The 16,781-nt window shown below is 43.2% G+C and overlaps 1 protein-coding gene across 1 annotated transcript in view; it reads left to right on the plus strand.

Annotated features, from left to right (window-relative positions):
- The window catches only part of fam193b (family with sequence similarity 193 member B), an 18,358-nt gene extending 1,737 nt beyond the window's left edge, over positions 1-16,621 (plus strand). The window contains exons 2-10 of the mRNA XM_023838815.2: positions 7,089-7,382; positions 8,839-9,022; positions 9,364-9,582; positions 9,665-10,070; positions 10,463-10,646; positions 10,935-11,168; positions 11,915-12,938; positions 13,238-13,313; positions 14,742-16,621. Coding sequence (XP_023694583.1) covers positions 7,089-7,382; positions 8,839-9,022; positions 9,364-9,582; positions 9,665-10,070; positions 10,463-10,646; positions 10,935-11,168; positions 11,915-12,938; positions 13,238-13,313; positions 14,742-14,838 — 2,718 coding nt within the window. The 3' untranslated portion in view covers positions 14,839-16,621. The remainder of the gene's footprint in view (positions 1-7,088; positions 7,383-8,838; positions 9,023-9,363; positions 9,583-9,664; positions 10,071-10,462; positions 10,647-10,934; positions 11,169-11,914; positions 12,939-13,237; positions 13,314-14,741) is intronic.
- Positions 16,622-16,781: the final 160 nt, after the last annotated feature.

Genomic DNA, 16,781 nt, shown 5'->3' on the forward strand with positions numbered 1-16,781 from the left:
GACATATACAATATGTTGTGCATATTCATACAGCTTAGACAATATCCAGTCAAAACAGCTTAACGCCACTCAAGATGGGTACGTTATGAATCGCTTAAACATGTTTCTGGCTGTGTGCTGTTGACCACTTTGCCGGTGCTGAAAAGATTGTACGATTTCACACACATTCTCCAGAAATTGCACTGCCTGTGTAATCAGTACCTGGAATAATGCCAAAGGTTTTCATGAAGAACTCCTCCCCCCGAAAAACTGACTTTTACAGTGGAAAAACCAGACTTGGCTGCAAGAGTTGCAGATTTTGAGTGTGGTCCTTACTGTCACTCTCCCTCGTTACAACTCGATCCCTTATTTTTTGAGTGTGGTCCTTACTGTCACTCTCCCTCGTTACAACTCGATCCCTTATTTATTGCACACTTCAGGCAAGCTTTCCGTTTTTATGTTCATACTGCTAAAATGACAGTTAACATACATAGACAAGTAGATTTAATGTGCATCAAAAGAGCTATTTGTGTACTGTAGTATTATTTTTAGTCTGGCTTCTTTAAGTGTTATTCCTGATAGCTGAAAGATCCTCGCTTATCCATGTAAATCGTTCAGGCAAATTCAGTATGTTGGTATTGTTTTCTGTCATACACATCTATGACAGGCGATTTCCAGCGAGCGTCTCCCAACAACCTTGGTTTATGTTCACTTTTTGAAAATTATGGCAGCTAAGAATCAGAAACCAGACAAAATAATAATCTATGATAAATAATCATAAAAATGTGATTACGCCATTAAAAAACATTGACAATTGAGTACCAAAAATTAACATTGAACATCATCAGAGTGTCAACATTTTATTGTCTCATAAAATGCAACAAGGTAAGCAGAATAAAAATCTCTCCAAATTAAAATGAATCCAGTTCAGGAATAAAGGGCTACAGTTGACAGTAACAGAGTTCAAGCAACACTGGCGATATGACAAACTTGTGCAGCGTCAGTTGGATATCAGTATGAACAGTCAAGTCAGCTTTTAAGTTCAGTTAACATTAGAGATGTAACAAACTAGTGCAGTTTGAATCCGATTTTAATCATACTCAGGTAAGATCTGTTTAGCCGTCCAGCCTTAGTGTTGTGTGTCAGTCTTGGCCGATATCGCCAGCTGGTATTTCAGCCTGATCAATATTCAAAGTTAGCAGCACCAGTACTTAAGACACAGCAGCTAAAATGATGGAGATAATTTCATTGAGCGATCAGCCATTTCCCATAGTGGTGGACTTGGCACGGCTCATTCACTACTTACAGGAGGTCTGAAAGTACTGGGCCACCACGTGTTTATAATTTATTATGAAATCTGGACGGCATATCAATCTGTCATATTCTGTAGAATAAAAATGTCTCGTCATTCCATAATATGCACTGGCAACCCCTCCAGCTTGGAGAGTGGCTCGGAGGTTACCTGGTTTTTGGTTTTGGTGATATTAGGCAAAAAAAAAAAATAATAATTGGTATTGGTCAAATGCAACACTATTGTATTGTTGGTTTTCTTGTTGAAATATTTTCAGCATTTTGTCCATGGTCTTTTAGAGAGCGTAATATTCAATACTAGGTGCTTCCGTCTTGTTACCGCGAACTTTAAAGAGGACATGATACATCGACACGCAGCGCTAATCGGCATATTTGTGTAATCGATTACGTTGATGACCTAGGCACATCGTCAATTTCAGATTTCAAGGTTCACTGCTATGTGTAGATTTTTGATTTAGTCAAAATTGATGGCTTGGTTTTTGTTTCATAGGACTGGTACTAAAATTTGGGTTACCCATCAACATCCAGTATTCCAGGTACAATGGATCACTGGTGGAATATTAATTTAGTGTGAGTAAAAGAGGGCTTTTTTTCTTATTGCATTGTTTGTGGGACGGAAATTCTTCCCAGCGATCAGTAAAGTTAATGTTAATCGTAAACACCTCAAATCTGGTCCTGTCCCATAAAGTAGACCGACAGACCATTCAGTCACCTCACTTCACTGTTCAGTTTTTTTCATGTTTCATAGCTGTAAGCAATGTGGTGATACATTTTCATTGGCTGTATGTATAGTGAAAGTTTAAAGACACTCGAGTACTGTTGACTGCGGAGGGTGGTATGGACAGTCTCACCCGGAATATGTTTAGTGACGGTATGCAGTTGTCAGATGCTTAAATTTCCGACAGCAGCTAGGGGGGTTAGACAGTGCAGCCAAGATACCTTGTAGAGAAGCTTTTAACAAATCATGTATCTATGTGCAAAGACACTTCTGGGATGCAGACCATGTAGGATTTTATACAGCTGTCTAACTGGCCAGATTCTTGGGTTACTGATTCCGGCCAGCTAAGTGACACTGGCTGAGCCTAAAATCAGCACATAGAGAAAATAGTTGGGTTTTGAAGCTTCTTTCTTTGCTCAGTAGGTGGTAGTGTGCAGTGTAGCATAAAGATTTGTCCTGCTGGTTCAAATCCCAGGTTTGTCCTGCTGTAATAAGTACCAGAACCACTTTATATCAAAAGTCTAACATGTGCATTCCTTATATCAGTAGGTTAAAACTATAGTAGAATGTAAGAATGGGTAATTTAGGATTTTCTGGTGTTCATGTAAACCCTCACTCCTGGAGTGTTTCAATGTTAATTATATTAAGTGAATTAAGTTAATGGTGTGTTTAAGAGCATTAAAGTCAACAGAGTTCCTCATTTGATGTGTTTCATTGTCCCTGAATCTTTGCTTTAAAACCTCCTTCCAGGCAAACATTGTGGATGTCTCTTTTGACTTATAGCTTTCATCTGATGGTTTGCTGCTTTTTCACTCTAAAACATCTTTGTAAATCTTTTTGAACAGAACTAGTTAGGTAGCTGGATGGTGGGTGGTTAAAGCTACTATTATTACACCAGGTGTAATATTGTGTTTAAAGGGGACGTAATGTCTGCAAGTCTCTCATTAATATCATTTGGACTGGAATTAAACCGACCATTGGGATAACGTACCGCAAAAGAGCAGGATCAGGACCTACTACAGAGCAAGTGCTTGGTGTTTCTTAACTCCGCAACTTGCATTTGTTCTGAAATGTTTTTATGTCTCTGAGCACTGTTTCTCCCTCAGTGCTAAAACCCGAAAGGTATACTCTTGATTTCAATAGTCTGAATTGATAAAAATGTTCCACTTTATTTTAGGAAATTTTTTAATAGGATGCAAGTGGTTGGTTTGTATTAATTAGCCGTTTGGATATGTGCTATTGGTTTCCATTCAGAGCCTGATAAAATATGTATCTCATTGTGAAATATGTTGTGTTTTTTTTTTTTACTTACCAAAATCAAAGTACTGAAAAAAGCAGTTCAAGCGTCCTATACGGTATGGAAAAGTATGTAATTTTGACTTTGGTGTTTTCTGAGTTTGGATAGGTATGGGGAAAAAGGTATGAATGTATGGAAATATTTTGGTGTTTCCAGACTATTGAGGCTAAATGGCCTACTATGTATTCTAAATGAAAAATCTGAATTTATTAATGTTTTTGATGAAATCACCAATGTGAGCTGGTTATCAGTGCCAGAATGTGCACAAGGCGAACATTGAACAGTAACGTCCCAAACCGAGCAGTGTGGGTGTATCTGTGGGGAGCGCTCTTGATTAATCTCCAGCAAGAGATACTGATGTAGGCTACCTTGTAATTTACAAAACTCACAGTGGGGAAATGCAAGTTTTCACCTGCTTGGCTTGTCCCAAATATTGCAACTGGTTGGCTAAGGAGCCCAAATGTTAACAGAAACCGAAATGCAAAGTATGTGTGAAGCTGTTTGACATTTCGTACATAAGCGGGTTGGTAGCTATGTGGCAGGCAGAAGCGGTGCTGTCTAGTCACAGGTGGATGCCGGTGAAGGCGGGAGGGGCAGCTGCCCTGGGTGACCCCTCCTGGGGGGTCACTGACTTGGCAAACTACCCGTGACAACTTTTACCATCTCAGCTCCCCCGTACACCCGGAGAAGTGTGGAATTTAAAAATGGGAAATGTGCAGGAACCCTTCCCATTACACTAGTATAAATTGGCAATTACAATGTATGTAAGTCAGCCCATGGCTTAGCTACGGCTTGTTGGAAAGCTCAAAAAGAGTACTTTTCCCAAAAATGTACAAATTTCTGGAATGTACAAATTTACAATGGTCCAATATTGCGATATTTTGACTTTATGATGGGTATTCAGTTTTATTCTGTTTTTCACTTTCAGTGCATTATTGAATAAATTACATGAGATTCAGCACTTTATTAAAAAAAATAGAATTTGTGTTAATGTTTAGGCTAATGTAAGTGTTCTCAGCATGTAGGAGGTATGCTGAGCCGGGATATGGTGTCTGTTAGGTTACGTATGCTGAACTACACCATCAAAAAGTTGAGCCATGTAACTATGATGGGGAAAAAGGTTACATAAGGTTACATTCTGAATTATTCTTTTTTTTTTTATTTGCTACACTGGTGGAAAAGGAGTTATATCTCAAAAGGAATTAAAATATTTCTGAGCTCAGGAAGGTGTATGTACTCTGCAAGCATCAAATTTAATCAAAATCAAAAATGGTGATTTGTTAAATTTGTGTAATGACCCCATATAAAATTTTATTTTGAAATAAACGCAGTATAAATGTGGACGAAATGTCCTCCCAGTGAACATCTCGGTGTGGTTTTGGCCTAATATTCTGTCATCCTTCTCTATAGGACAGATGGTCCACATTGTGACTTTTGATTCAGTGGTATTTTGTGTCATCCAGTTTTAAACTAGGAATCACTGCTTCACTTTAATCAGGGATTTGCATATTTAAAAATTTGCCACACCTGTCAAACACTTTCAGTTTTAAGGGTAAATGTTAGTCAGATGTCTTTAATTATTGGGTTCTTGCATGAGTTTAATGGAAGTTAATTCAGTGATATGGTGTGAAGGGAAATTGGAGGTGTAGATTGGAAGGAAGGCAGCAATGTGAGGTAGTGAAGCAGCAGACAGGTGTATAGGTCAGGCAGGTAGATAAGTGTGAAAGAGCAAAGCCTGATATCCATGAAGCTGCTTGGTTTTAGAGGTAACGTGGTTGAAATGATGTCAGGAGTATTTGAATCTTGTACCTTCTCATACTTTCCCCTTGCCAAGATCTGCATCCAGGACCACAGTAATCTGGTCTCAGACCAGTTTGAAGAATCGTTAAAACTCTGCAATATTTCATTTTATTCCTCAACAGGAAAGACAGTTTCGGATGCTTTGAACTCGCAGAGTCACTAGTTTGCATATGTATCTGATTCACGGAGCCGGACAGCACCTGCGCAAGTCTAGCATCGTCATGAGGATTGTCCTCTTTGGCTTGTCAGCTGTATTCTAACATTTCTCCCCTCTGGGGGAGAAGCTCAGGGTAATTCAGGTTGAGAGTGCTATCGTAGCCTGGCTCTGAGGTACGCCTCAGTTCATCGGAATCGGTAACTGCGTATCTGATGTGAGAAACAAAAGCGCAAGGTCTAGGGCCGGCGTTGTCCCCGTTTCATTTGACTTCAAGTATAACGCTGGTTCATGCCGTTTTCAAAAACTCTTGCATTCTGCAATGTATCAGAGAAGGAAAAGTTGAGTCCTGAAGGCTGAACAATGGTTTATTTTGATGGTTTACGAAGAACCACCTGCTGCTCAAAGTTGGGAAATGTTTGAAGAGTGTATGAATGCTGTTCGGGGAATGTTCTTTTAGCTTCTGCAGCATTGGCTTTCGGGATTTGTGCGTCATGCAGTTAATCTTTTTCTTACTTTTGTCTATGTATGGAAATGACCATGCAGTTCACCGGATTGATTTTTACCGTTAATTTTTAGACTTATTGGTAGTCCTCTAGTATGCCTAATTAATTTTGACTGAATATAATGAGAACTAGAAATGCTTAAGCCTCTTTATCCCCCTCTCCAAAAAAAAAACTTTCTCTATCTATCTCTCTCTAAATAAATAAATAAATAAATAAATTTGAAAAAATCTCAGCTTTCACCAGTTAGCCATGGCCAAATAGCCTCTCCCAGTGCATGGTAGCTCTGGCGGTTTGGTGGGCCTCTGATCTGTGTGTGCTGTTAACCACCAGCTCCTTTTCAGCCCGTGACCTGCAGGCTTCACTAAGTAACAGGCCTCACTTGAAGGAGAGTACTGGTCGCTCAGCCGCACCCAGCACACTGAGGACTTGCTGTCGGGCAGAGAGTAACCTGGCTGTCCATCCTGTCTGGCTTGTGCGGTCTGGGATTCAGACTCTGAAGGAACTCTACCCGCACTCCCGATCTTATGAATTTTCATACTAACGAATTTTCCCCATGTGCCCTTGGCATCTGAGATACAGTTGCCCGTCCAGATTTGACATTCACACATTTGGTTATTTATGAGTGGGCAGTGAACAATTAAATGCCAGTGTTTTTTGGACAACTGGTAAGCTTAAAAATGTATACATTTTTGGTTAAAAAATTTGAGCAAAAAGAACTGTGGGATCTCCGCATCTTGGCTTGGATACGCTCCGCAACTTTCTCGGCCTCCAGCCCCACTTCCATGTTACTCTGTGACTGTGGAATTTTGCGTCTCTCGCGGTCACTTTTAAACCTTTCAGTGCCGGTAATTTAGCATTTTTAATAATGGTCAAGTACTGTTTGCACATTTTCACAATGATTGGTTTACATCAGATATTTGACCTTTAATTTTCCTCATCTTTCCCCTTTAATTGTTTCCTTCGCATTTCTCTCGCGGTCTTTGTTCCATCCATGTTTATCTGCAGGTTCCATGCCCTAACCCTACCTTAGGAGGCTTTGCACAGATGTATGCTTTAGGTATTATATGGTGGCAACTGATAGCCCCCCGATTCTGTTATAGATCGCAGACAGTCTAGGGGATAACAGGTTGCCTTGTGTCCATGTAATTACTAAATATTTGCTAAAAGCAGGCTGAACATTGCTGAGTGCCCGTTTGGACCTGTAGCCCATCTGGTGCGCGAGTGTCTACCATGACATGTGGTGGCTGAATTGTCACTGCTGCGTAGCGTCTGAGCGTGCCGGGTAAGCCGCTGACACGATGCCGCCTTTCCTTTTCATTGCAGACGCCGCCTCTCTCCAGCAGTCAGCCCATGCACACTTGCTGTCTAATCTGCCACCGCGAGTTCAAGGACTGGGGGGCGGGCCCCACCGGCGGGCTCCCGGGCCCCGGGGCCCGGCTGGCCGACGCGGTCCCGGCGCTCTCTCAGGCCCTGCTGCGCGAGGCGCCGGGCCGGAAGCTGGCCGACGCCGTGCCTTCGCTGTCGCAGTCGCTGCTGGGCGAGGTGCCGCTCTGGATCTGCCACAGCTGCCGCAAGAGCGTGGAGGAGGAAGAGCGTCAGGCTGCCCAGGAGCTGCCGGTAAGGAGGACCGTGACACTCGGGGGGCCAGGCTGCCCCATAGTTGGCAGATTTTCCTGCTCACACACAACTGCTAAACCTGGTAATTAGCTGATTGAAATGTGTTTGAGCAGGGAAATCTGTAAACTGTGTTGCAGACTTGTTCTACAGGACCGGAATTAGGGCTTCTGTGCTGCAATTGAGTCTTAGGCTCTTCTAAAGAAATTTAAACTTAAAAGCAGTGTTGGGTGGTGAATCTGAGGTGCACGTCCTTTGTGCTCTTTAGTGAAATTCTGAATGATTCCATTACAACGAGAAAATTACGTTTTATCGACGTCTTGAGGAAAATGCAATTTCGTGTCCTTTCCTGACTGACTTATAAAACAGCTGTCGCTGCTTTTGTATGTGTTTTAAATAACAAGGTGCCCCCCACCAAAACAAATTGAATTTGGTTCATTTTCATGTAGCACCTTTCACAACCGTTGCCCCCAGGCGCTTGGCATGGTGGGGTCGTCACTTTTTCCACAAATCAAGTTCGAAGGAATTTCAAATGTCACTCAATTCGTGTGAATATATTTGAATACCTGTGGGGGACAATGCACGCCATGTAACTTTCATATGTGTGTGTGCATACGTTTTTGTTAATAATTGCATTTCATTGAAATATTAATTAAAATTCTCCCGTAAAGAAATCTGGAAAACCAACGGGTGTTGCTTGCTTTTAGTGAAAGATATTGCAGCCGGGAAACTGAATGTAAAGTTAACTTTACTGTGGTGTCATAGTTAAGCTTTAAACCCAAAACCACTTTCATAGATGATGTGTGTGGGGACATGCGGATCTATACTGAAATATTCCAGAAAGCAGGTTAGAGTATAACCCTCATCTGCGGAAAAGTCACTGGCGGTGAATGGACGCAGTGCAGTTATTAATAAATACATGTAAAAACACAATATGAAAGCTACATGGTGTATATTGTCCCCCATATTTTAATGCTTAAAGCTCACTTCACGGGACATGTCTGTATTATTTAGGTTTATCCTTGCTGTCACGTTGCAGGAAATAGCAAGTGGGCAAGTGCAGCGGGATTGCAAAAGTATTGCGAGGGAACGCAAAAGTATTGCGAGGGATCGCAGAACTATTTCAAAAAATATTGTCTCACCCTGACCTTTTAGGGACTCTGTAGATGGCAAACAATAAAATTGCAACAAACAGTCTAATGCGCTTATATGCTACAGTGATGCTTTAAAATTGGAATGTGTTAATTATAGTACGGCTGTGAATATTTCGCATGTTGTCTGAACGGACGTTCGAATATTGGTTAAAAGGTGACAACCCTATTACATGGGTATGTTATGATAAAATCCTGCATCATTTATACAGAACATATTCATTCTGAGACCTGAGACATGTATGAAATCCTTTGCTTATATCTGTCTTTAACCCCCCCCTGGCGTTTCCTTATTCTGACCTTCACAGGTCTCTCAGTCCCACTCGTCTTCCTACAAATCACAGAGCTGTGGCAATGGCTACCCAGAGCAGGGCTCGGGGGAGTGGGACCCCAGCTCCTTCCTGTCCGCCAGCAAGCTCTCCGGCCTTTGGAACTCGCCACACAGCAACGGGGCGCCGCTCTGCAACCACAGTGCCACTTCTCACCCGCAAGGTCGGCCAGCTCCCGCCCACCTGCCCTGGGCCCGAGGCCGCTTGTGTAAACCCCCCATCCTCTCCTGGTTCTCCACTCTTATTTTAAGGGATGTTAGTCAGTCAGAAAGGTGCACTGAGAACATGAATGACGGTGTTAGAATGACCTTGTGAGAATGTCAAGAGTGTTCTCTGATAGACTTGTGTAACTGGTAAAACCAGTGTGTTTTTTTTCTGTTTCGGAAACCTGTTTCTAAAACAAATCAAGAATATGTTAAGGTTTTTTTTTTTTTTTTTTTTTCTTCCCTGACAGCTGGCTTAGTGGTTCTGTTCCGTAATTAACTGTATTTTATTTTGTACCAGGTGGAACGATTGGACCAACCTGCCATGAAAAAAGAGCCTCTCACGAGGCACCTGGGAAGTCAGCCAAGTCGGCAGGGCCCAAGGTCTGCCCCTACAGTCACCCAGCGTCCCAGATTTCCTCTGTGACGTCTCCCGGGTCCCCAATCTCTGCTTCCTCTGACCTTTGCAAGACCACCCCCAAGCACTTCAAGACAATGTGCCGCCGACCGACCCCTCCAGGTGAAAGTCTTATTCATTCCCGCCTTATTGGCGTCCGGTCCCAGTGCGGCTCCGGGGTAAATACGTTTCCACTGATTTCCAGGCGAAGCCTTTCACTCCAGTGATCACCATCAGCACCCAGACCTAGCAGTGCCACCGAACAGTCCCACAGGCCTGTCCTCCCACCATCCATCTCTCCTCCCGCCCAAAGCGGCCTCTGGCCAGCAGACGCACGCCCCCCCGCCCGGCTCCACTTTGGCCGCACACGCCCCTTTCACGCCCCTGGTACCAAACCTCCACGTGCCGGTGTCTAAGCTGTCGGTGGGTCCGGACAGCCCCTCTTCCTTGCTGAAGCCCGGCGTGTGCAAGAACTCCCACATTCCTGCTGTCAACAGCCAACACACTAAGCTTGGTGCTTCCCTCTCTGGGTGCAGCCACCCGTGCAACGGCCACAGCAATGCAGCTGTCAGCTCTTCGAATGCGGGACACTTGTCTGCTGCAGCCTGCAGGTTAGTGTGACAAAGCGGCAGCGACTTCCTGGATGGATTACACTTTACGTTTATTTATTTTTTTTAAAACTGTTTTCTGCAGTGTCTGCCCATGTGACACAGGTGAAACAATGTTGCATAAATATGTGTGTGTGTATAACAGTATTTGTTACTTTATTTCACTGTTTCGCTATTTTACTTGACTGATTTAATAATTGTTGCTATGTCTTTTTTTTTATTGCCTAGATATTTTGCTAATTTGTTTTGCCTGTTTGTTTTTACTCTTTGTAAGGCATCCTTGAGTCCCTTTGAAAGGCTCCTATAAATAAAATGTATTATTATTATTTATTATTACTTAACCAGGTAGTTTACAAAACATGTCCATTGTTGGTACTCGTCGTTATGCATTACAGGGACCAGGCGTGTAAAGGGCACAAGCTGCCGAATGGGACGGCATGTCACCCTGCTTGCGAAGTGGAAGAGGTGGAGGACGAGGACAGCAGCTCTGAGAGGAGCTCATGTGCCTCATCATCCACCAACCAGAAGGATGGGAAGTACTGCGACTGCTGCTACTGCGAGTTCTTTGGTCACAACGCGGTAAGGCGCCCCCCCTTGTGTTACACTGAGCTAACTGATACTAGGCACTCATCACTAAATGTGTACCCAGATTTTTATGTTTCAGCTGAGTTTTATATATGAGCAGATCTGTAAGTACCGGAACCTTTGCATGTACAAGTTTGAACCATGTTAATGTATCTAGTGTGTCGATGACAGTATTCCGCTACAGGCACATGTATGAGAGGAAATTTTGCCCAAATATGACAGGTTTTAGCGAAATATTGACTAAGAATAGGACGCATGCTGAGAATAACACGATTTCTTCAGCCCCCGGCGGCGCCGACAAGCCGGAACTTCACGGAAATCCGGGAGAGGCTCCGATCCCAGCTGACGCGGCGTAAGGAGGAGCTGCCCCAGCGGCACGACTCCGACGCCGTCGCGCCCAGCGCCATCGACCATCGCGACGTAGACGAGTTACTCGACTTCATCAACAGCACGGAGCCCAAGCCTGTCAACAGCGCCAAGGCAGCCAAGCGTGCACGCCACAAACAGAAGAAGAAGGTAGGTTAGGGAGACGCAGGACCTTCCTAAGCGTGCACGCCACAAACAGAAGAAGGTAGGTAGGTTAGGGAGACGCAGGACCTTCCTAAGCGTGCACGCCACAAACAGAAGAAGAAGGTAGGTTAGGGAGACGTAGGACCTTCCCAAGCGTGCACGCCACAAACAGAAGAAGAAGGTAGGTTAGGGAGACGCAGGACCTTCCCAAGCGTGCACGCCACAAACAGAAGAAGAAGGTAGGGTTAGGGAGACGCAGGACCTTCCTAAGCGTGCACGCCACAAACAGAAGAAGAAGGTAGGTTAGGGAGACGCAGGACCTTCCCGGGCCAGAGACTCGCTGCTCCATCACGCTACCTTTGCTCGCCTGTCTTGGCTCGTTAACATTTAAGCACAAACTCTTTATAGACATGTTCAGTGTAACTTCTAAAGCAGGGTTCTTCAAATCTGGACCTCGATTCCAAATCCAGGCCTTGTTTTCATTTCTCCCAGGTAGTTAGTTTAATAATTACTGATTCTGATTGGTCAGAGGCTTCACACCTGACTGACAGGTAAAGGAAGGCTGGAAAACCAGCAGTGCTCGGCCCTCGAGGACCGTGATTTGAATGGCCCTGTTCTAAAGCATGTAGATAAGGCTTACAAATATTAGGTGATAAATGTTCAAAGTTCAGGGCCCCACTTCTGATGGATTTTAGAAGTCTTTGTGTGGAAATTTCATTCTCTATATAAAAAAAATCTCTATCTTTCTCCAGGAGAAGGAAAAGGCCCAACAGGGCACTGCAGAGGCTTCTTGTAACGCCCCCCACACATCCCTGCCGGAGCCCCTCGAGGACACCCCCACCGCCTCAGATAATGAGGCGGGTCGCTTACTCGATTGGCCACAGCTGGAACTGGAACGAGTCAACAGCTTCCTCACCAGCCGTCTGGAGGAGATCAAGAACACCATAAAGGACTCAATCCGCGCCTCCTTCAGTATGTACGACCTCAATCTGGACGTCAATGACTTCCCCAAGAAGGCAGCCACTTTGGAGGGCAACCACCTGCTGTCCCACGTCAATGGGTCCTCGGATCTGCAACAGATCGACCTGGACCTGTCTCCTCTCACGCTGGGTGGCTGCAAAAGCCATTTATTCAATGGGTGGGAGGACGCTGCCCCCAACAGTCAGGACGTCCAGCGGTTGCACGCCACGCCAAACCTCTCGAAGCTCATTCGTGTGCGTTCCCCCGAGCGCTGCCAGCTCGCCAGCTCCACTCCCGCCTCTCAGGTCGTGGCCCCAACGTCCAATACACGGGACGAGGCTTCAGACCCTAAATGCTCAACAGGCTCCAACGGAAAAGTGAAGAAGGGCAAGAAGCAGCAGCAGGAACAGTGTCTGCCAGAGCAACAGAACACTAAGGTCCTCAAAGCTGCCCTTGCGAATGAACTGCATAAAAACAAGGAGACTCAGACCAAGGCCTCAGGTTTGGGGACCAGCTCCAAACTGGGTTCCAAACAGGCCTTTCAGTCCCAACCTTCTTCTGTGGAGATGCACAGAGTTTTGGGAAAGAGGTCAGAGGAGAGTAAGGTACCCGCACAGAACTCTGGTGGAGCCTCTAGCACGGCAGTCTCTAGACCGTCGGAGAAGAGTGACGTAGAGATGCGAGGCTCCAAGCAGCACAGAATGGATCAAGAATCAGAGGGGAAAGGTCCTTCTGTCACAGCAATGGGATTCCAGCAACCCAAAGGAAAGGGCAGGAAGAACAAAAATAAGACTGACAAGTCCGGCAGCTCCATAGGTAAGGGATCACTGAACATCACTGAATACTATGTGAAGAAAACCTGGCAAATGATTGTACTTCTTGTTGTAATGAAGTTGTGTTTCACTAGATGGCAGCATTGTGCCATTTTATTTATCATTCCTTCCAGTTGACTAGATGATTGTCTTTGAATCAGGAAAGATGATAAAAATGAGCACCCCTTTCAAATATTGTAGCCAAAGAAACAGGAGATAGATTGGCCTTACTGTAGGTTTGCCACCTGCTAGATGTCGCCTGTTTCCTGTACACTGTCAGCTGAGTGTTGCTCTTTTTCTCAGATGATGTGTTTCTCCCCAAAGACCTGGACCCCACAGAGATGGATGAGATTGACAGAGAGGTTGAATACTTTAAGAGGTAATACAGCAGGAAGCTGGAAAACACTTTCCCATCAGCAAAGTTTCCTTTCATGTACTCGAAAATCTTAAATTTTGAGATTTATTTTTAGTTTGTGATTTTCTGGTGCTGTTAATGGGTATAAAAGAGGGGTTTAGTTGTGTGTTTGAATCAAAATAAGAACCTTTGCAGGGAACAAATTTAAACATGACATTTGTTCAAATTGTAAATTGCAATTACTATTTATTTCACCAAAATCACGCTAAACAAGGATCATTTGGCAGGCTGCTTTTCGAAGAATAAATTAACATAATCTTGGTGTATGTTGAGTGCATCTCCTTGTGTTCTCATGGATCTTCCAGTGTTTTTCACGCCCATGTTCAGGTTAGTTTGGAGACCCTAAGCTCCTTTTGAATTGTAATCTTCTGGGTGAGGTTGGGTGCAAGTTCGCTGCAGTTGCCACGTTTGACTCACCAAGCTAATTCTGTTGCTGTTAGATTTGACAGGATGCGGTGAACCTTGCGTGGGGGCATGCGGTCCTTGTTTCACAAATACATTTTAGTTATATAAATAAAATTTTTAGTAAGATCTAATGTTAATTATCGTAAAGCTATTTCATTTCCCATTATAGTCTTTATAGGGTGCAGCAATAAAAAAAAAAATTGATACCGTCAAGGATGATGTTACTTTCAGATGTTCTCTAGTGTCTCTTCAGGGATGATAAGGGGATAGTAAGAAAGGGGGTCTTATTAACTGTGTACCTGTCATATGGAGATTAAATGAAACTCCTGGCAAGCCTAGTAGTTTAGTGTGAAGGTTTTAATTCACCATAATGGTTGAATGCTCTTCTGTCTGTTTACCTTTGGGGGAGAGTTTGTTCCCATCTTAATATTGTTTGTGCTTCGATACTGAGTGTCTGAGAGATGTTGTTAAACGAAATGTCGCCAGAGCGCTATGATTGGACGCCGAGTGGCTCCGCCCTGTGCCTATGATCAGAGGATCACCAGTTTGAGCCCAGCCATGGCAGAATAGTCACATATCCGTGGGCCCTTGAGCAAGGCCCTCAAGCCCCAACTCCAGGGACCCAGCACAGCACTGCGACCTCCTAGCCTGCTCCCACCTGTTTGTCTCTCTCGTGGAGAGCAAGATTGGGTGGCAGGGGAGAAGCATACCAGTGTACCTGTACAAATGGCAAATAAGAAGGATGTGATCTTTAATCTAACCCTAATCTGATTGGAGAGGACCAGCACCATAGGATACGGGCTTCATGTTATGAAGTCATTGATTGATTGAAGGTTTTAGTTTTGTTTTGTGCATGACTTCATTATGTAGCAATGGCATTTCTGGTATGCATTGTTTTGTCATACATTTTCTTTCAGGCCCACTGTAAGCTTTATGACACTCAGTCTGTGAGGCCACAGCTAAACCTCTCCCCTCTGTTTTCTCCAGATTTTGCCTGGATTCCGCAAAACAGACCCGCCCGAAGGTGGCTGTGAACTGGTCCAACTTTAGTCTCAAAAAGGTTCCTTCAAGCACGGCTCCTTAATGAGGAACCGTGAGCAGAGAGACCCAACCTTTCAGCAGGGCTGTCCCACCAAAACCAGCTTGGCCACATATTCTCTGTGATGCAGATTCCCACTACTTCCTTCAACCAGCCGAGGGTCACTGGGCGGATCCAGGAAGTCCAAGGATGGATGTTTTATGGACATTTTAACTGGCTTTTATGTATCAATGCAACGGTCACCTGTCCACAGCTATGGCTCTACCCGCGTGCCAGACTCTCCCTGGTCCCCCCTCTTTCATGATTAGATGTGCTTATTGGAAAACCCCCATAACATGTCTTTGGTTACAGACCTGGTAGTCCATTTCTGTGAACAATTACTGTAATATTAAATTTAACATTTTATAGCCAATGTGGCATTTCTGACGAAAAACTGGGCTACACACCGTTAACTTGTTTTACATGTTTAATTCTCATTCACACTTCCAGTATAGCATGCCATTTTTTTTCTGATGATCTTATGCATTTTCCCCTAAATAAAATAGTGTAGAGAATTTGAGAAATCCTTTATAAAAAAAAAAAAGAAAACAAATTTCACACGATTTAAACCGAAGAAAGCAATTTTATTAGTTACAAGCAAAACCTACAACTTCATCCTTTTGTCAGTTACATATGTGGCCCGTTCATAACATCAGAACAGTGCTGGGCTGACTAGCTGTGCGCCAATGGTCATCATGTTCATTGCGTGTAAAATTTAATGCTGTGCATTATGTAAGGGTTGTAAATCCCATACTAGAGAGGCACATGCTATTGATGAATTTGCTGAACTATTATGGAATTTGTATGAGAACCAATGAAATTAGGATTGGCGTAACACGAGCCACATACCACAGTTTGTTCTGTTATGAAATGCCATCATTCTTCTGCAATTAACTTTTTTTTTAATCAACTGACAAAATTGCAACACTAATTTTAACATGATTTTATTTCCTAGTGAATACTTGTCATGGATTTACTGCAAAAACATTGAAGTTTGCATGATGTTTTTAAGCAAAAACAATATCAAGTACTTCAAACTTAACCTATTTAAAATCTCTAGACTGTAGTCAAGCTTGTCACCTATCAAGTGTTTAATATGTTCATAAGCTTACATTGTGAACAAGTTCAAGCTTGTTTCCAGTTGAGTACCTAGGCACAGTCCAGCGGTGCACTTCAGGACTGTGACCTTTTGACTCTCTGATGACTTGGGACTAAAGTGTTCCTCCTTTCAGCACTTGAAGCAGAATTTTTAAACGGTATTCGCTTCTCAATCCCTCATTTCATTATACATACTGTGCCTCCCTTAGATATTAGAGAAGCTCCTCAACTCGCATCATAGGAAGTTTTTTTCTTCCTTCTCGCTTCTGAAATATGGTACAAACAGCTACATTTACCAGGGAGTCTCGATGTTCTTGATGCCCTTGGAAATGTCATGTGCTCTGCCGTCTCAAAGTTGGGCGGTCCCCCTCAGAGAAGAAACAAGGTTAACATGGGTTGTGAGGGTTGGGATTTAGGGTTAGTTACACGGAAGTTGTTCTGCATCTGACAAAAGAGTTTTAAAGATTTTTAATTTACCTGTTGAATTTGTTTTTCATATTTCACAAAAGTATCTGATATTATCCTGGATATATGAAACTACAAGACATTATCTTAAAGGTTTGGAATGTAGATTTATACTATACCATGAAAGGCCAAGTGTATGTTGGCCTGTCTGTTTTTTATTATTCATTTTTGATACTGTGAAAAATCTTTCATTCTGAAAGATTAAAACAAAACCATTTTGGAAAAATGTGTGGTGTTTGCTTTTTTTCCACTTCACAGCTTAATTAAAAAAAAGTCACGTTTCTTCTAATGCAGCATCTATTTTTTTTACTGAAATTTTGCTACATACTGCATTAATTTAAAAAAATAATACACTTTAGAAAATTCAGACGTATAAATATTACATT

The sequence above is a fragment of the Paramormyrops kingsleyae genome, chromosome 10 (assembly GCF_048594095.1).
Source record: "Paramormyrops kingsleyae isolate MSU_618 chromosome 10, PKINGS_0.4, whole genome shotgun sequence".
NCBI lineage: Eukaryota > Metazoa > Chordata > Actinopteri > Osteoglossiformes > Mormyridae > Paramormyrops > Paramormyrops kingsleyae.